The sequence below is a fragment of the Erinaceus europaeus genome, chromosome 14 (assembly GCF_950295315.1).
Source record: "Erinaceus europaeus chromosome 14, mEriEur2.1, whole genome shotgun sequence".
Taxonomy (NCBI): Eukaryota; Metazoa; Chordata; class Mammalia; order Eulipotyphla; family Erinaceidae; genus Erinaceus; species Erinaceus europaeus.
Window position 1 is genome coordinate 27351141 of NC_080175.1, and position 21578 is coordinate 27372718.

The window sequence follows — 21578 nt, forward strand, 5'->3', positions numbered from 1 at the left end:
CATGTTCTCTTCTATCTTTTGTGGTAAAGTTCATGTCTGTTCCTCTGAACATGCAGGCTCCCTCTTATTTGCAGCAAACTATCATGAACCACATTGCAGCTCATTGGTTTGCCTGACAGAAATATTAGTAAAAGTGTAGATCCTTAGGTTAAAGATAATTTAGGAACTTTATTGAATTTCTTGGTAAAACACTGCTCATTAACATGCTGGTCAAGAAACACTTTTAGAAGCACCAAGAGATTTAAGACTCAATCCTGTGAAACTGAGGACTGAATTGGATAACAAGACATTTCAGCTGTGAGACACTGACAGTGCCTAGGTTCAGTCTAAGAATTCATACAAGACAGGAACCATTTGGTGGAGTCAGAGAAGTGAAAGCTTTAGGTAGAGCTTGAAAAGTGAGTGAATTTGACTGAGGCCCAGAAGAGGGCAAAGCAAGAATTTCTCAGGGACAGGGGCAGAATAATACTGGCTGTATAGGCAAAGGTGTGGTGTAGGAATGAAGGCAGAAGAGATGGTTTTCGTGCCGTCCATTTGCCATCAAAAGAGCATCTCCTCTGAACACTCCTTGTGCATTGTCCTTTCCTCATGCTGCCACTTTCCCTATAACCTGACTTCAACCATGGGTGTTGGCGGTGCGCCCTGCCTCCTTCCTGAAAGAGGCATACAGTTTAACACAGTGTGATAACTTTGCCATTGATTTTTTTTAAAAAACCATAATTATAAATCTCTGATGTTGAGACTATTGGAGGATTTAGTCTAACACAAGTACTAACAAAGAACTAGACGTTTCTTGTCTCCTGCTGTTCAAATTCTTCTGTATGAAGGTCAAATTCCTAGTGCTGGTAGAAGAGTAGATGGACACAGACAGTCTGAGGAGAGGATCTGCTTCGTGGAGAGCAAGAAGATCAAAGAAATCAAGAGAATGAAGAGAGAATTCCAAGCCCCCAGGCGTGATTTTACTCAGTATTGTCTTCACACTTCAGCCCAGCACCCCTTAAGTTGGCTGGGCTGTCTATTTATGGACAGATTACCTGCTTCCCTTTCTCAACAACCAAGTCACCAGAAAATGATGCTTGAGGGAATCGCAGGCAGGGAGGCAGCCTCAGTGGCATCAAGGGGTATCAAACTTCAGGGTGGTGAAGGACCGCTTTGTGATCCAGTAGTTGTCCGGTGTTAGCGCAGGCTTATGGCCTTTCTGACCTACCCACACTCCTTTACCCCTGCCCACCCCACCTTGCCTTCACTCCCCCCCCCAGCATCTTCCTTGGTTTAAGTTTATTTATTTGCTTATGGTTTGGGGTGTGAGGAGAGGTGAAATGAAGGACTGTAGATAGCTGCTCAGATTAATTTCTGTCCCCTGTACTAGCTCGTTGCCAAGACTTTAAAGGACTTGATAGTTTACCAGGGGTGCATGTTGTATTGTTTTTGTTTAAAATAGGTCATGTGCCCAGGAATGCAGTCAAACTATAATGGTGACTAAGTGCCGGAAAGCTGGGGGGGGGGGGGGGAAGTGGAAAAATGAGCCTGAGGCAAGAGAAGGAGGGCTGGGAAAATAGAAGTTCCACCAGGCCCACAGTCCAGGTTAGAGATTCCTCTGTGATTAACAGCCATGTGAACTAATATAGGGAACTAATCTTTTTTTTTTGGTGGTGGTGGGGGACCTCCACTTTACACCAGTTAACTGTGTTGGGGAAACAGCCAACGAGGGAACATTTCAAGGATGAAGGGTAGGGGGCACCTGCACCTGTCTCCTAAGGCACTTCTGCTGCTTCCTCCTTCTGTGACCCCCTTTGACTGGACTCTGACAGGTCCCCCGCAAAGAGGAAGAATACTTGTGACAGAGAAAGGTCATTTTATTCCTTTTGACTTTTCAGGTATTGAAGTCAGCAACAGTATAGTTACAGCTTGGTCACCATCTAGGGAAAGTAACTATCAAAGATGACTGAATGAACAAAAGGGATGAAAAAGCTGAGTTGTTAAGCAGCTTTATTTATTTATTATAAACAAAGTAGTTAACTATGTCTTAAGTGCAGTCCATATGAAATGATGTTTAAAAAGTTAAAATTTGTGGACTGAGTGGTGGCACAGTGGCTAAGGAACTAGACTCTCAAGCATGAGGTCCTGAGTTCAATCCCCAGCAGCACATGTACCAGAATGATGTCTGGCTCTTTCTCTCTCTCCTCCTATCTTTCTCATTAATAAATAAATGAAATCTTAAAAAAAAAGTTAAAATTTGCTTTAAGCAACTACAGTGCAGTCTTCTGATTCTGGTGGAGGCTGTGGGAGAGGACATCAGAAGTCAGAACGTGCTGTTGGGAGCAGCTTCTAAAGTTCAACTTTGAAAGTTTCTTGCTTGTGACAAAGCCCTCAGGGGAGTGCTTTGACCCTTAGTAAAGTGTCACCAAGCTGCAGTTAAGTGACCAGAGGATGAGAGAAGTGCTGTCCTTATCTCAACTCAGGGCATTTGTTGGTTCTTGCCCCCTTCTTTCTATTGTGATTCAGGATATTCAATTTGAGGTTTTACTTCCACCTGTTAACTTAGTTTTAACTCAAGAAGAGAGGTTAATGGAGACCATCTCTTCTTTTATATCAGGGAGAGATTTGCACATAACATTTTACAGGGAGTCTGATCTTTTCCACTAGCAATTCATCTCTTTTGGCCCATGTTGTTCACCATCTTTGCTCTCTCTCAGTCTGCTGTGTAGGTTGCTCTATAGGAATGTGAAACCAAGGCCACATTCACCCAGTGGAAGAATTCAGTACTAGACATTAGTTTTTATCATGCCAGTCATTCAATCTTAGGGAGAACTGATTCTTCTTTTTTAAAGGGGTTTATTTTTAAAGATTTTATGAGAGAGAGAGGCATGAGGGAGGGATCAGAGAAGCATTATGCCATATGTAGTGCTCAGGATAAACTCAGGGCTTCCTACATGCAGGTCCTGCACTCTGTTGAACCATCTCTCCAGATAGAAGAATAATTTTTATTTTATTTTTAAAAAATGTTAACACAAGATAGAGAGGGAGAGAAAGAGGACACAAGAGCATCGCTTTCCTACATGGGATGCTAGGGATCGAACTTGAGGACCTCATGCTTCCAAATCTAGCACCTTACTTTATTTATTTATTTATTGTCTCCAGGGTTATATCACTGGGGCTCAGTGCCTGCACTACAAATCCACTGCTCCTGGAGGCTGTTTTTTTCCTTTTTGTTGCCTTTGTTGTTTATTGTTGTTGTTATTATTGTTGTTGTTATTGCTGTCGTTGTTGGCTAGGACAGAGAGAAATTGAGAGAGGAGACACCTGCAGACCTGCTTCACCGTCTATGAAGCGACCCCACCCCCCACCCCGCTGCAGGTAGGGAGCTGGGGGCTTGGACTGGGATACTTAGCCAGTCTGCGCTTTGCGTCATGTGTGCTTAATCCACTGCAGTACCACCCAACCCCCATAAAGTTCTATTTTTTTTTTATAACATGAAAAAGCAGGAGAGAGGGAGAGACGGAGAGAGAGAGAGGGAGAGAGAGAGAGAGAGAGAGAACATTAGAGCATCACTCTGGCATTTATAATGCCAGAGATTGAATTCAGGACTTCATGCTCCCAAGTCCAATGCTATAGCCACTATGCCACCTCCCAAGCCATTTTATTACCATTTTAGCAAACTGCAGTTGTGTGTGAAACACTTATTTTATATGTGAAAAAATTAGCAGTTAAGAGGTTAGATTACCTGGGTTCATTTAGAAACTTCCTCTGAGCCACCTCCATGACTCTTCTTGCATTATCTTTAATAGCAAAAGTCTGGGAGGCCTTAAAATATCCATAAGCAGGTGACATTAAATGATGGCCAAGTTACACAAGTTCTATGCAGTTGTTAAAAAGAATGAGATGCGCCTAAATTCATAGTTATAAAGTGACATTCATCTTGTTAAATGAAGAGAGCAAAGAACAGAATAGTATACTACGTTTAAAATTAAAAATCAGGCTGGGTAGATGGCATAATGACTATGCAACAGACCTTCATGACTGAGACTCTGAGGTCCCACGCTTAGTCCCCATCACCACCATAAGCCAAAGCCGAGCAGTGCACTGGTCTTTTTCTGTATGTTTTTCTCTGTATCCCTCTCTTATTAAAAAAAAAAAAATTATAAAAAAATGGGCATATATGTAGTCACACACACATATATACACACAGTGCACAGAGAGTTGTTTCCAGGGAGGGAGAATCTCAGCCAGAAGTGAGGAAAATGGCTTCATTTTATTATCTTTATTTTTACTTAATTTTTTTTATTGTTTATTTTCCCTTTTGTTGCCCTTGTTGTTTTATTGTTGTTGTAGTTATTATTGTTGTTGTTGTTGATGGATAGGACAGAGAGAAATGGAGAGAGGAGGGGAAGACAGAGAGGGGGAGAGAAAGATAGACACCTGCAGACCTGCTTCACCGCCTGTGAAGCGACTCCCCTGCAGGTGGGGAGCCAGGGGCTGGAACTTAAGCCGGTCCTTGCACTTTGTGCCATGTGCGCTTAACTTGCTGCGCTACTGCCTGACCCCCTATTTATCTTTATTTAAAAATATGTTTATTTATTGGATAGAGACAGAGAAATTGACGGGGGAGAGGAAGTAGAAAGACAGATACCTGCAGTACTACTTCACCACTTGCGAAGCTTTCCCCCGGGTCCTTACACATTATGCCGTGTGCTCAACTGGGTGTGCTACCATCCAGTCCCCAGCAGTTCTGTTTTACATTGTTAACCTTTCAAACTCTCTGCAGTTTGAAAGTCTTTGATTATTACTTTATCACCCAAAAATAAATCTATAAATAAATAGATAAACTGAGGACAGGAGGCAGAATATTATTTACAAAGTAGATTAGTTTATCTACTCTTTCTGCTACACTCTGAAAACATCACAGTTCCCAAATACTGTTCCTTGTGTATTATTTAGTGGAGCCAGGCAATACATAGGATAGATGTGGGGACTGGAGTTGAATTTTCAAATACTGGCCCATAGAGGCTTTAAACTTTTCTCCTTTGCCTCACCATTGAAACCCTCCTCCAGACCATGCTATTAACTGCTGATGTGCTCGCTAATCGATTATTTTTCCTCACCTGGAAAATGGTATTGATATTCCCCTTCTAGCTTTGCTTTGCTTTGCTTTGCTTTTTTTTCTTTTGGTCAGGGCTTTTTACTGAGGCTTCACATTACTTCCCCACTAATCAGATTCCCTTTTATTGTTTAAAGATAGAGGAGGGGGACAGGGAAACAGAGTACCTCTTCACTGCCTGTGAAGTCTCCCCCTTACATGTTGCTACACTGTGATGGCTGGGGGCCTGAACCCAGGTCCTTGTGCATGGCAAAGTTGGTGCTAAACTGGGTGAGATATCTCCTGGCCCACACTTTTTTTTTTTTTAATCAGAGCACTGCTCAGCTCTGGCTTATGGTGGTCAGAGGGACTGAACCTGGGACTTTGTAGCCTCAGGCATGAGAGTCTCTTTGCATAACCATTATGCTATCTACCACTGCCCCATGAACATTTTTTGAAAAGATTTTTTTTTAACTTTTAATTTAATTTGATAGGATAGAGAGAAATTGAGAGGGGAAGGAGATAGAGAGGGAGAGAGGAACATTAATAAATAAAAGTCTGTAAAAATACTTAGATACAAATAACAACAACAATAATAACTACAACAACAGTGAAAAAACAACAAGGGCAACAAAAGGGAAAATAAATAAATATTAAAAAATTTAAAAAATACTTTGATACAAAACATTACTTCAGAAGGTTTCTATGTGTTGCATCCACAGCCTGGCAGTAATCACTCTTCTGGATTTTTCATCAGTGGTCAGTTATTCCTCTTCTCAGGATTCATATAGACAAAAATCATACAATAGAAACTCATTGTGTAAGGGTTTTCTCTCACTGTAATACTTTTGAGTTTCACCTCCACGGCTGTGTTAATAGTTCTTTCTATTTTATTGCTGAGTAGTATTCCATGCATTAATGAGTAAGTAGCATGTTTGCCCATTCTGTTGGTAGATACCTAAACTGTTTACAACTTTTGTCTATTATAATTGAAGTTCCTTTGGGCATTCTTGCATAAGTCTCTGTGAACATAAATTTTAATTTTTCCTGGATAATTGCAAGGCCGTAATATAGGTTTATGCTTAGATTTATAATAAGCTGTCATACCTTTTCTGTACCATTTTACTTTCCCACCAAAACTGTAGGGGAATTCCTTATTGACTGCCAATACACATTCATACGTATATGTGCATGAAATATATTTTCATATATGAATGATTTCTTCATATTTTCTAGATGTAAGTCCTTTGTTATCTCATGAACATTCTCATTCAGACTGTGGCTTGTGTATTCATTTTGGTGAACAGGACAATATGAGAGTTTCTTTGGAGGTTTTAGCAGGGAAGTACAATTATTCACATACCCTCTGCCAAAGAGCCTTCATTTCTCATTTTTCAACTTTTTTTATTAGTGATTTAATATTATTTTACAAAATTATTAGATAACGGGTGTATAATTCCACCTTTCCCACTACCAGAGTTCTGTGTCCCCATTCCCTTGATTGGAAATGTCATTAATTCTCCCAAGATCACTGTCTCTCATTCTATCTATCTATCTACCCTTTTTTTTTTTTTCCCCCCTATGGTCCTGCCTTCTCTTCCTTTCTAACTCACACCTACTACTTCTAAGTGTCCTTCCTTTCCTTTTTTCCCCTCCTCTTCTCTCCCCGGGTCCTGGAGTTCAGAGCCCTCTGGTCATCTTCCCCTAATATTTACCTGTTTGGGAGTATGAACCAGAATTTTGGGATGCAGAAAGTGGAAAGTTGGTAATTGCTTCTCCATTGGACATGGGCGTTGGCAGGTTGATCCATACCCCCAGCCTGTTTCTATCTTTTCCTACTAGGATAGTGCTTTAGAGAGGTGAGGTTCCAGGACATATTGGTGAAGTCACCTGCCCAGGGAGTTCAGGATGAAATTGTAGTAGCATCTGCAACTTGGTGACTGAATGACAATATGATATAAAGCAGGACAAAATGTTTAATGAACAGGAACCATAAAGTAGAAACAGAGCAGTTGGGAATAGGGATTTTAGGGTAAAAAGAAGCTAGGAAGTCTATTTTAAGTATTTTCCTAGGGGCCCATGATTTTGGTAATTTTTGCTGGAGCTTGATAGCTGACATAGAGGTGGTCTAAAATATTGTCTGGGAAGATGGTGTCAGAGTTAAGACTAGGACTAGAAAGTTGGATCAGGGCAGAGGGTAGCTCCCAAAACTGAAGAAAAAAAAATACAATTTACTATTTACCACATCGATCTTAATTGGGGCCCATATCTATTCATACTTAGCACAGGAACCTGAATAACCTCTTCATCCCTGTCAGTCTGAGCTTGCAGTCCATGGTCACATCTAGGAACATTCTAGGCTGCACTCATTTCAGGACCAGTCTTGCTCGGAGTGGCAGAGTAGAATGACCCAGCCTCCCTTGGGAGAATGGGACAGTCCCTACCATTGCTAATTCATAGTGAGGTTAAGGCCCTGGAGAGGAGAGGCTTCATTTCTATTCAGGGAAAGTTGTCATCTTTAGCTTTGGGAGGGACACACATGGAGTGGTGAGGGAGGCAAAGGATGCCTGTTTGGTCAGCCAGATAAGCTGAATCAACCTGGTTTAGTAATGTGACACATGTCTAGATGTGCCCTCACATTTAGAAAATTTTAATTTTGATAAACTTTAATTTGTTAAACTTTTTAATGTTCTTTGTATCTTAAAACTTTGCCTAGTCCCCAGTCCCCATTTCTCTCTTTCTCTCTTACACACACACACACACACACACACACACACACACACACACACACACACACATGCATAGAGTTATATGTATATATATATTTCCAAACAACTTTATAGTTTTAGATTTTATATTTAGGTCTGTCTCTTTTTGAGTTAATTTTTTATGGTGTAGATAAAGGGTCAAGGTTCACTTTTTCTTTATGGGTAGCTGGTGGTTCCAGCACTCTGTTACCTCTTTCATCATCTTGTTTTGGCATCACTCTAGATAGGGTAAAGGATGTTCTCCTTAGATTTCTTGTTATTCTTGTATGGAAAGAAATGTATTCCTTTCTCATCTCTTAACTACTTCACTTTATATCTGATATACTCTTTATGTTTTTTAGACCTGACCCAATAAACTCATAATATTCTCTCTGGCTGATGATGCATTGTGGTGATTAGAACATCTGTTCTGTCTTGACACAGGATGGCTGCTATCCCAGTGAAGGAGCGAGTAAGGGTGTCTCAGAACTGGAGATTGGGACGCTGCCGAGAGGGGATTCTGTTGAAGTGGAAATGCAGGTAAGTAGTCCCTGTGCTCTTTTAAAGCTTCCTGGGGTAGAGAAGCATATGAGGAAATGAAGCATTTGGTCTTAGCTATAAGGTGTGGCTGTCTTGGCAGTATGGTGGCAGATGACACTTTATTATTTATTAGAATCTGTCTCAAGGTCTCATACACATGAAACCTATGGTCTATACTGAGATGTATCCCTGGATACTGGTGATTCTTTTAACACAGAGGGATGTTAAAGGGACAACTTTTTTTTTATGGTTTTTTTTTTTTTTTACTTGCCTCCAGGATTATTGCTGGGGCTTGGTACCTTTACTATAAATCCACTGCTCCTAGAGGCCAGTTTTTCCACTGGATAGGACAAAGAAATTGAGGGGGGGGGAAGATAGAGAGGGGGAAAGAAAGATAGACATTTGTAGACCTGCTTCACCACTTGTGAAGTGACCCCTTTGCAGGTGGGGAGCCAGGGACTTGAACCAGGATCCTTACACTGGTCCTTGCTCTTTGCAGTATGTTCACTTAACCCAGTGTGCTACTGCCCAGTCTCCAGAGGGACAACATTTTTTCACACTACAAAAAAAAGTTGCAGGGCTGGGAGATAACTCCCTTGGCAGAGTCACACCTTACTATGAGGAAGACCCTGGGTTTGAAGTCTAGCACCACCTGGGAGGACCATGGACAGCACCATAGGAGAGAGCACCATGGACATGGACAAGTACTGTCTCTCTCCCTCATGCTGAATAAAATAACCAGGAACTATCAAATATTTAAAGGAAAACATTAGTGGAACACTTTCCTAAACCTCAAGGACATCTTTGATGAAACAAAGCCAACTGCAAGGAAGACTAAAGCAGAAACAAACCAATGGGACTACATCAAACTGAAAAGCTTCTGCACAGCCAAAGAAACTATCACACAAACAAAGAGACTCCTCACAGAATGGGAGAAGATCTTCACATGCCATACATCAGACAAGAGACTAGTAACCAAAATATACAAAGAGCTTAGCAAACTTAGCAACAAAAAGCTAATAAAATAGTGGGGGCCCTGAGAGTACATTCCCCAGCAATGCATACAGAAATGTACTTTGTCTTAACAAATTCTGTATTTTTGTTACAAAATTAATAAATGTTGGGGTGTTGATTTCTTTAGTTTCATGTGTGAAACCCTGGATTCTATCTCTAGTACAACATAAGAGAGCAGCAAAGACAGAGCAAGTGGGACTCCATGGATAATGAAGTGGCACTTTGTACTCTCTCTCTAAAAAGATAGAATAAAAATGGGGTCATGGAAGTGATTCAGCATCTAGGAGACATGGGTCGGATACCTGGCACCACATGGAAAAAAACGTTTGTTGTAGAAATTCGAAAAGAAATGAGAAAAGCTTAAAGAAAACTTACCTTATAACCCTATCACTAAGCAGTAACCATTGTTAATGTACCTTATCCAGAGAAATAAGTAAAGCTAATATTTCAACCCATCTTGTTTTACAATTATTTTTCATTAAATTCTCTACTCTAGGGAGTTATACCTTTACTCTTGACTTCCTGTAGTCCTTTTTCCCTACTTTATTAAAAGGCAAAATAGGATGTAAAAGCTTATATATATATATTACAGGAGGAAGAGCTTGGGAAAAAAATGCCGGAAATTTAGATGATGATTTTGGCATTGATAATGCCACCAACTTTATGCATAATCAGTATTAACTCATCATGGTTATAATTTGACTTTCTACCAAGAAAGTTGTGCATTGCTGATTGGTTGGAATGGACTGGAAATAACGTGATTGATTTGTTCTTTTGCTGGTAGATTTAGGCAGGCTTCTTTGTCTACTGACCCTTTCTTTCTTGTTGTACCAGTTTCTGGTGTTTAACTGACACCATTTGAATTATGTAGTGGTAGTAAAGAAACTACATGGAGAAAAATGGGTGTTTACCATGAAGACCTTTACCTTCTGCTCACCACCTTTTGCTTTTAAATACCAGAAAGAAGAGTTTATTTCTCTATCAAATTTTCATCCCTGATGTCTTTTTGGTCTGGTTCATGTAGTTTGGCAAATAAACACACAAAACAGTCACCGAGTTGCCTGGGATTCTCCACTCTTCACCTGGCGTGAACCTGGTTTCTTGTCCCAGGCAAATGGCTGTCTACCAGATGGCACTAAGCATATGAATTTCTACCTCCCTCTGCTTGTTGTTGCCTACTTGAGTACTGTATGCTACAGACTCATGCAAGGGCATATTGAAGAGGAATGTGCAGAGGGAGTGAGAATGCAGGCATCTATACACACTCCACATGTTCTATATAATATATGCGCACACTTGTAAAAACCTCATGAGAAGAACCTCAGTTACTACAAAGTCCAAGCTGTATTTAATGGCCCAGCAAGTCAATTTGCAGAACTTTTCCACATTCCCATGACGCTTGTATTAAGGAGTCTGGGGAAGAAACACAGCCCAGTTTGCTCAGACAGACTTGGCAGTGGGAGATGGTGGCTCTATAAATGGGATGAATCAGCTGTCCTTACAATCTTCTGGGAGTCTGTTAGTTCTGGATCTCCATAAGTAGAGTATGACAGGATGCTAGCATGTCTACCTTGGGAAAGGGGCTTAATCCTCACCAGAGTCTGTATCTTCTTGTTAAGGCTCATTTTGTGCCATGGGACTGAAAGGTGGTTTCTTATCTGGCTATGAGAGGTGACTATTTATCTGTAGTCCCTAAACTATAGTAGACTGCTCTGGAACTGTTTCTTATCCCCATCCTTACCCCTGGATACACAGCTGTAGATAACTGAAGATCTAGGTATCTAATTAACATCCTTTCCTAAATGCTGTTATTCCTTTCATATATATATATATATATATATATATATATATATATATATATATATCCCTTTGCTCTAGGAGGACAAGGGAATGGGGCTTCTTAGGGCTCAATTTTTCTTCTCTCCACCACACTCTAATTGATCTCTTTGGGGAAGGGTTTAGTGGAGTCTTGGAACATTGAAATTTACTACTTGCACTTCAAATCATTGAGAATGCAGAATGAAAGTTGGTTTATCTTCATCAAAAAAGTTTCTTTTTGACTCTTCCCATTTCTTAATCATTGAATTTGCTAAGGTTCACCTACCCATAAGAAGTTTTGGATTGCTAATAATTCAAGTTGTAAGCACTCTCCAATTAAAGGGCTACTAAGCCTGCCTTGTAAACCTGACTCTCTTTTGAAAAGTCCAAAGAAGATTAGGTTACCACAAAGCTCAGGCAGTTTAGTTTTCTGAGGGTAGCCCAGGGATCACTCATTTCAAAGGAAGGGAGCAAGATATGGACTTAACTTTTTAGGTTATCCTTGCTAAGTTGAAAATTGGTAGACTGTCCCATGTTTGGATTTGAGTTTTCATGTATCATCATGTAAGTTTCTTGATGCTTCTTAAATTTTGTTTTTCTTCTCTTTAGTCAGATGCCCTGGATGCAACTAGAGGGTGATTCTCTGTACATATCCCAGGCCAATTTTATCCTGGCCTATCAGTTCCGCCCAGATGGTGCCAGCTTGAACCGTCGGCCCATGGGAGTCTTTGCTGGGCATGATGAAGATGTTTGCCACTTCGTGCTGGCCAATTCACATATTGTCAGTGCAGGAGGGTAAGTACTGCAGTTTCTCCTCCCACCTCTTCCTTAATATTCTTCAGGAATCCTCTGCCTGCTTCTGACTTTTCTGTCTCAATTCCAAAGGGATAAGAAAGGAGACTAGGGGGAGTCAGGCTGTAGCGCAGCAGGTTAAGCGCAGGTGGCGCAAAGCACAAGGACTGGCATAAGGATCCTGGTTCGAACCCCAGCTCCCCACCTGCAGGGGAGTCGCTTCACAGGCGGTGAAGCAGGTCTGCAGGTGTCTATCTTTCTCTCCTCCTCTCTGTCTTCCCCTCCTCTCTCCATTTCTCTCTGTCCTATCCAACAACGACGACAACAACAATAATAACTACAACAATAAAACAACAAGGGCAACAAAAGGGAATAAATAAATAAAAATAAAATAAATATTAAAAAAAAAAAGAAAGAAAGGAGACTAGAGGAAGAGATAACTTCCCCCAGTCCACCCTCTCATCCCCACTATTTAAAGCAGAGATTTGCCAGAGGTCCTTAAGAGGGCTATCTGGAGAAGAAATACAGGAAGAGCCTTTAATGAAAAGTGAAGCTGAAATACTGAAGTTAGATACTCTCGGGGGAAATATGTCTTGTTTCTCACACCTCTGCCCAGCCCCAGGTGACCCAAAGAAGTAAAGGTATCCAGAAGCTCAAAACCTTACAGGGTTGAACTGCCTAATGCTAAGCAAATGTGGATGTCATTGGAGACTTGTTCTCTTCCTGCAGAGAGAATAATTGGCTCTTGGGGGTGGGCTTCTTGCTTCTCTCCTAGAGATGGGAAGATTGGCATTCATAAGATTCATAGCACATTTGCTGTCAAGTACTCAGCTCATGAACAGGAGGTGAACTGTGTGGATTGCAAAGGGGGCATCATTGTGAGTGGCTCCAGGGACAGGACAGCCAAGGTGAGTTGGTCTCCCCTTAACTGCTGTTATTCCCTCCTGTCTGTAGGGACAGGGCTGGGAGAGGGTGGTTAGGACCTTGAGTCTTGGGATTGGCTGAGAGCCTTAGGTGAGGGTGGTGGTGGTGGTGGTAGGGAGCATATGACACAATAAAGGGCTCACTTATATGCCTCTGGCATGCAGCTTGCCGTGCCAGGCTGTGTCCCTGCCAGTTGGACTGGGGAGAGAGTGGACAGTGGCTGGGAAACTTGCCACTCACTTGAAATGTGGTGTGAACTCAAAAACAGAGGGCTGGGCCAGCTTTTCCTCCCAGGGCTGAATTTTCTCAAGTTTGTGGGCTGCGATCTGACCCCAATATTTTATTTTAAATTCTCTCTTTTTTGCTTGCTCTGTTTAGGGAGGTCAGTTTTTCACCACCTGTTTATAAGCAATCAGGCTGATAATTAAAATGTGTTTTTACTGCTTCTCTGGAGAATGAAGTGTGGTCATAAGAAACAGAAAGATGATGAGAGGAGGGTGTCATTTGTTGGATCTGTGCCATATTGCCTGGTTGACAGGCTTCTGCCAAGACTAAGCAGAATGAAGATTGATAAGGAGCATGTTCCTTCATTATGCACTCAGCTCATGCACATCTGGGTCAAACAGGTTCCTGGCCCATGAGACAGAACTTCTTTCTCCCTCCCTAAATCCAGCAGCCCTCACTAGGGCCTTCACATACTTGGTCCTTTGGGTCCACTTTGGGAACTATGCCGACAACTTAGTGGATGGTTCAGGAGGCCTGTTAATATCTCATGTATCTGTTTCTCAGCATCTGGAGACTCCATAGAGCTAATAGGAGCAAAAAGCTTTTCTGTGTTAGCATGTGGAACTCCAAGAGACATAGGGAGGGGATTCAGAAGAGGGAAATTGCAATCTTTTCTGACAACAGGTAGCTCTGGTCATTACTCCTACATGTAAAACTGTTGCTAACTCATGTAAATAGAATATGTTCCTTCCATTTCTGAGAGGTTTTTTTTTCCTCCCTTTGCTATTAGCACAGGGAACCTGAGAAAAATCCAGGGATGATTTTGAATCAGTATGGAAACTGAATTTCCAGGGACTGGGTGGTGGCACACCAAGTTGAGTGCACATGTTACAAAGCTCAAGGTCCTAGGTTTAGTCCTCTAGTTCCATCCTGCAGGGGGAAAGATTTGTGAATAGTGAACCAGTGTTGCAGGTGATTCTCTATCTCTTTCCCTCTCCATCACTCCCTTTCCTCTCAATTTCTGGCTATCTCTATCCAGTAAATAAATACAGATTTAAAAAAAAACTGAATTTTTTATCACGAGTCTTACCTGCTTCAGGTTTCTAGTTTGTACTATTCCTTGAAAAGAGATTGGTCTTGACTTGTTGTCTTGACTGCTTGGAAGTCAATGTGTATTAAAACCTTTTGTGGCAGGTGTGACTTTGATATTCCTACCTCATTCTGACACCTTCTTGTCATGATTTCAAGCCTCATCTGACTCTTTCTTTTCTTCTATTCTGTTCTCTGTGACCTGACACCCAAAGCACTATAAAATAAAGCTTTATGGCCACAAGTAGCAAACATCCTCATCATGCCCAGCAAAGATTCCCATGGGCTGAAGATTCAAGCTGGCACCATCTGGGTGGAACTGATAGGCTAGGATGAAATTAACTACCTCCCAGACTGCTGGTGAGCAATTTCTTGACCCTAAAACAATGTCTTAGCAACACTTCTGAGCCAGGATGATGCCTTCTTCCTTGCCTCCTCCCAACCCTAGTTTCAAACATACTGCGGCTTAGTTTGCTTGCACTGGTTGCTTCTCTGGACTTCGTGTGATCTGGTTCCATTCTGAGATATGATAAGATGAAAGTTTGTGTTATTTTTTCTCCTTTAAGTTGTGTGTGTGTATTTTCCACCAGAGTTATTGTTGGGGCTCAGTGCCAGTCCTGCGAATCTATTGGACTGGGCAGCCTTTTTTTTTTTTTTTTAATTATATAGGACAAGGAAGTCGGGCAGTTAAGCTCACGTGGCACAAAGTACAATGACTGGCTTAAGGATCCCGGTTCGAGCCCACGGCTTCCCACCTGCAGAGGAGTCGCTTCACAGGTGGTGAAGCAGGTCTGTTAGGTGTCTATCTTTCTCTCCCCTTCTCTGTCTTCCCCTCCTCTCTCCATTTCTCTCTGTCCTATCCAACAACGATGACATCAGTAACAATAAAACTACAACAATAAGGTAACAAAAGGAAATAAATAAATATTTAAAAAAATTATATCAGACAAATAGAAATTGAGAGAGGAGGAGATGAAGAGGGAGAGACACTTGCAGATCTGCTTCACTTATTGTAGTGATCCACCCATGCAGGTGGGGAGTGGAGCCTTGAACCCAGATTCCTATGCATGGCAACATGTGAGCTCAACTGGGTGTGCCACTGCCCAGCTCCTCCCCTTTAAGTTTTATTTATTTTATGAGAGAAAGGGAGCAGAGTACAACTGAGTTCTTGATTATGGTGGTTCTGAGGATGTGACTTCTGGGGTCTTGGGCATGCAAATTATATTCTCTAACATATTGAACTATCCTCATCTATGCATGATAGTTCATATTTTGAGCAGGCTTGGGTTAGTACTGACTATTTCTTTGTTTCCTCTCCCCCTCCCCCAGTTCTTTCATTCATTTCTTTTCTTCATTTTTTGTCCCACAAGAGCACTGTTTGGTTTATGCTGGGGTGGGAGACTGAACATGAGACTTCAGAGCCTCAGTCAGGAGAGTCTTTTTTTTTTGCAAGACCATTATGGTATCTCTATTGCCCTCTTTCATTCATTTCTTGCAAGTGGGGTGCTGGGGGCTCAAACCAGGATCCTATGTAGGTCCTTGTGCTTGGTACAATGTGTGCTTAATCCAGTGCACTACTGCCTGGCCTCATTTCTTACAGGTGTTATTGTATGTGAAGTTTAGTGCCCAAGGCTGCAGGGGCTGTTCAAAAATGATAAAGATAAAGATAAAGCCTTTCTTCGAGGGGAGCTGAGACATGTTCCAGGACTCTGATGTCCAAGACTAGGAAAAGGGCCAAAAACTTCAGAGTGAAAAGATTACTACTGAGTAAGGGAAGGCTTTACAAAGGAAGAAGTACTTGAACTTGTTGGTTTGTCCTTTTTAAAAATTATTTAATGAGAGAGATATAGGGAGAGAATCAGAGAGCAGAGCATTACTCAACTCTGGCTTATGGTGGTGCTGAGGATTGAACCTTGAACCTCAGAGCCTCAAGCATGGAAGTCTTTTGCATAGCCATTATATTGTCTCCCCAACTCCCTTTTCGTTATTTTTTTAAATGTTTATTTATTCCCTTTTGTTGCCCTTGTTTTTTTTTTATTGTTGTTGTTATTGATGTAGCCGTTGTTGGATAGGACAGAGAGAAATGGAGAGAGGAGGGGAAGACAGGGGGAGAGAAAGACAGACACCTGCAGACCTGCTTCACCGTCTGTGAAGCGACTTCCCTGCAGGTGGGGAGCCAGGGACTCAAACTGGGATTCTTAAGCCGGTCCTTGCATTTTGTGCAACGTGTGCTTAACGCTGCCCGACTCCCCCTTTTAGTTATTTTTTTTTCTGTAGGCTATTTTAGTTATTTTCAGTGCATAGGTTTGCATAAATATATATATATATATCAACATAAAATTTAGCCAGACACTGTAGTAAACATTTATTTATTTTTCTTATGTTATCTAGGGAAAAGATTTCTCCACATAATAATCATTTTAGATACCAGTATAACCTTGCTGTATACTTTATTTCCATTTTTACTACACATTATTTCTTTTTGTATTTGTGATTTTATAATGATTAACAAGATTGTAAGATAATAGGGGTACAATTCCATACAGTTCTCAACATGAGAATTCCATGTCCCATCCCCTCTATTGGAAGCTTCCCTATTCTTTATCCCTCTCTGGGAGTATGGACCAAAATTCCTTATGGGGTGCAGAAGTGGAAGGTCTGGCTTCTGTAATTGCTTCTCCAACTATACATTTTCTCTTTCTATACATTATTTCTAAGTATCATCTTTAATAACTTCACAATGGACTTAAAATAGTTTAGTTGTCATTTTTGACCGTTAGATGTTTTTTCCCTATAGTAATAAGAATTAACATTACTGACTGCTTGATACTTTCCAAATACTGTGTTATAGTTCTGGGTAGTGTTGTTAATATCTTTAGTTCTTCTAACTGCAACATTGAAAGATAGACCTTAATTTTCTCTCTGCACATGAGGAAACTGAGGTGAAGATGTTACAAAACATTCCCAAGGTTAAAGTCAAGCGTTCCAGAAATCACAGATAACAAGTAACGAGTAGGGGTCAAACCTAGATTTACTTAACTCTAAAGCCTTCACATTCTTTTTTTCCAGCTATAGGATTTAAGGAATATTTTTACCATTTAAGTTTTCTTTGTTGTAGTATTCTTTCTTTTTTAATTTAAGAAAGTTTTTATTTAGTTATTTTCATGAGAGAGAGAGAAAGAAAGAGAAAGACATCAGAGTACTGCTTAGTTCTGGCATAGAGTGATGCTGGGGATTGAACCTGTGACTTACTGGGCCTCAAGTGTGAAAGTCTAGTGTGCTACCACTTTGCTCTCTCCCCAGCCCTCAGATTATTTTCTTAGGATAGAATTTCAGCAATAGAATTACTTAATCCAAGGCATTAGTCATTTTAGAAATCTTAATACACATCACCAGTCTGTTTTGTAAAAGGGTGGTATAACTATCCATTCCCAATGAACTATTTCTTCTCAAGGGATGAATCTATTTTGAATTTGACCATGAGGGTGACGATATGATCAGCTTGCTCATGTTTCTGGTGATGGTTTATTGTTGAGGGAAGCCAAAAGGGTCACTTTCTAGAGATCATTAAAAAAAAACTAGCAGGGGTCTGGCTGGTGGCGCACCTGGTTGGGCACATGTTACAAAGCGCAAGGACCTGGGTCCAAGCCCCCGGTCCTCACTTGCAGGGGGAAAGCTTTGCAAGTGGTAAAGCAATGCTACAGGTGTCTCTCTGTCTCTCTCCCTCTCTATCATTCCCTTCCCTCTCGATTTCTGGCTGTCTCTATCCAATAAGACAGTTAAAAAAAAATACTAACAAAAATCTGGCAGCATGCTTCCTGAGCCCCTCCTAGAAACCAGAACCTCAGTTCTGTGTTTTGAACAGCCTAGGAGCCCACCAGCCTGTTCAGTGGAGGACTAGAGCTAAGGCTTTCCTCAGAGATTTTGCAATCAGAGTTGTGTTGTCTCCCTAAACCCTGACTAAGAATCTCTAGGGATTTTGTATCATGGAAACTGTCTAAAAGTGGGCTTTAGAAATACATCCATTTACCACCAAAGTCACCTCACTGTGGGACCCCCTAGAGTAATTCAGGGTCATAGTTCTCCAGGAAGGTTGTTCTTTGTCTCCCCCCCCATGTCCATTCATGATCTTCTGGTTATTTTTAAAATTTCTTCATTGGGGGATTAATGGTTTACAGTTGACAGTAAAATACAGTAGTTTGTACATGCATGAAATTTCTCAGTTTTCCACAGAACAATTCAACACCCAGAGGTCCTCCTCTACTTTCATGTTCCAGGGCCTGAGCCCCCCCCCCCCCCGAGTCTTTTACTTTGGTGCAGTACACCAATTCTAGTCCAAGTTCTGTTTAGTGTTTTCCCTTCTGTTCTTGTTTTTCAACTTCTGTTTATGAGTGGGATCATCCCATATTCATCCTTCTCTTTCTGACTTATCTCAACACAATTTCTTCAAGCTCCATCCAAGATGAGGGGAGGAAGGTGAATTCACCATTTTTAATAGCTGAGTAGTATTTCATTGTGTATATATACCACAACTTGCTCAGCCACTCATATGTTGTTGGACACCTGGGTTGCTTCCAGGTTTTGGCTATTATGAATTGTGCTGCTATGAACATAGGTATACACAAATCTTTTTGGAAGGGTGTGCTTGGTTCCTTAGGATATATCCCCTGGAGAGGAATTGCAGGGTCATGGGGTAGGTCCACTTCTAGCTTTCTGAGAGTTCTCCAGACTACTCTCCACAGAGGTTGGACCAATTTATAGTACCACCAGCAGTGCAGAAGGGTTCCTTTGTCTGTCCCCATATCCTTTCCAGCATTTGTTGCTGCTACCTTTTCTGATGTATGATATTCTTATAGGAGTGAAGTGGTATTTCATTGTTGTCTTTATTTGCATTTCTCTGTCAATCAATGACTTGGAACATTTTCTTTCTTTCTTTCTTTCTTTCTTTCTTTCTTTCTTTCTTTTTTTAAGTTTTCATATTTATTGAAACCTTAAGTGGTATGCTGGGAAAACAAATCACCATAGGTGCTATAAAGGAGCAACAATCCATCAACAAGCATGAATAGAAATGGCTAGAGTTCCTTGAGTTCCCTAAGTAGCTTTGTAGAATGCACACTGGGGATACACTAAATTGGCTGTTTTGCTATCTGGCCAAGTTAAACATGTATCAGCTTATCAGTTTCACCTGTATAAAACCTGTATTGAACCTGTATAAAGTTAGTTATTTCTCCTGTTTCAGTTGCCATGGGAGAATAGTTTAGTTTTTTCTTCTAACCCAAAATTTCTAGATAGCCTTCATTACATCTCATGTTTGTTTATAGCTTTTAGTTCTGTTGCCATATACTAACATAGAGTTGAATTGGAGCATTTTCTTATATGTTTGTTGGACTTTTAGATTGCTTCTGTTGTGAATATTCTTTTCATATCCTCTTCCCATTTTTGGAGGGGGTCATTTGTTTTCTTGTTGTTGAGTTTGGCAAGCTCTTTATATATTTTGGTTATTAACCTCTTGTCTGTATGTATGACATGTAAAGATCTTCTCCCATTCAGTGAGGGGGTCTCTTTATTTGGGAGGTGGTATCTTTTGCTGTACATGAGCTTTTTAATTTGATCTAGTCCCATTGATTTATTCTTGCCTTAGTCTTCTTTGTAATTGGATTCCTATCATTGGAGATGCCTTTAAAATTTAGACAGAAAAGAGATCTTCCATTGTTTTCCTTTAAGTATTTGATAGTTTCTGGTCTATCATCCAAGTCTATGATCCATTTGGAATTTACTGTTGTGTCTGGTGAAATATAGTGGCTCAGTTTTATTCTTCTGCATGTTTAAACCCAATTTTCCCAGCACCATTTGTTGAAGAGACTCTTTTTTCCATTTAATAGTCTCGGCACCCTTGCCAAAGATTAGATGTCCATAGGTGTCGGGGCTTACTTCTGGGCTTTCAGTTCTATTCCACTGGTCATGCTCCAATACCAAGCAATTTTGATGACAATGGCCCTATAATACAATTTGAGATCTGGGAGTGTGATGCCTCCAGTTCTGTTCTTTATCCTCAAGATTGTTTTGACAATTCTAGGTCTTTTCTGGTTCCAGATAAACATTTGTAGCATTTGTTCTAGTCTGCTGAAAAAATGTGGTTGGGATCTTGATAGGGATTGCATTAAATTTGTATATGGCTCTGGATAGTATATTCATTTTGATGTTGTTAATTCTTCCAACCCATGAACATGGAAGATCTTTCCACTTTTTTGTGTCTTTTTCTATTTCCTTGAATAGTGACTCATAATTTTCAGTATACAAGTCTCTCCCTTCTTCGGTTTATTCCTAGATATTTTGTTGTTTTTGTTACTATAATAAAAGGAATTGTTGTCTGGATTTATTCTTCTGCTACCTTAGTGTTTGCATAAAGGAATACCACTGACTTTTGTATGTTAATTTTGTAGCCTGACACCTTGTTATATTGTCTGATAATTTCAAGAGTTCCGTGCTGGATTCCTTAGGTTTTTCAATGTATACTATCATATTGTCTACAAATAGTGAGAGTTTGACTTCTTCTCTTCCAATCTGTATTCCTTTAATTCTTTGCTCCTGCCTGATTGCTATGGCAAGAATTTCCAACAATGTGTTGAATAGTATGTTGATGGTAGGCACCCCTGTGTAGTACCTGATCAGAGGGGGAATGCTTCCAGTTTTTCACCATTGGCTATGATATTGGCTGTAGGTTTGCTATATATATATGGACTTCACTATCTTGAGTAATTTTCCATCTGTTCCCATTTTTTTTAATTTTATTTATTTATTTTCCCTTTTGTTGCCCTTGTTGTCTTTTTATTGTTGTTGTACTTATTATTGTTGTCGTCATTCTTAGATAGGACATAGAGAAATGGAGAGAGGAGGGGAAGATAGGGAGGGGGAGAGAAAGATAGACAGACACCTGCAGACTTGCTTCACCGCCTGTGAAGCGACTCCCCTGCAGGTGGGGAACTGGGGGATCGAACTGGGATTCCTACGCTGGTCCTTGCACTTTGTGCCACGTGCTCTTAACCTGCAGCGCTACCGCCCAACTCCCATATTCCCATTTTTTTGTAGCGTTTTGATCATAAAGGGATGTTGGATTTTGTCAAAGGCTTTCGCTGCACCTATTGGTATAATATGTGGTTTTGGTTTTATTGATGTGGTGGATCACGTTGATTGATTTACATATATTAATCTTCTGGTTAATTTTTATTTTATAAATAAATTAATAAAAATAAGTCAACCTTGAAGAAGCAAAGGTCACAACAAATTACCTAGAGTAATATCTATCAAAGAGGATCTCCCTAAGGTGCCCAATACACCCATCTATTTAGCAA

General features: G+C 40.6%; 1 protein-coding gene across 1 annotated transcript in view; it reads left to right on the forward strand.

Annotated features, from left to right (window-relative positions):
- Positions 1–21578, forward strand: part of FBXW4 (F-box and WD repeat domain containing 4) — a 91994-nt gene that overhangs the window by 11244 nt on the left and 59172 nt on the right. Inside the window, exons 2-4 of the mRNA XM_007533854.3 lie at positions 8269–8364; positions 11806–11991; positions 12764–12896. Coding sequence (XP_007533916.2) covers positions 8269–8364; positions 11806–11991; positions 12764–12896 — 415 coding nt within the window. The remainder of the gene's footprint in view (positions 1–8268; positions 8365–11805; positions 11992–12763; positions 12897–21578) is intronic.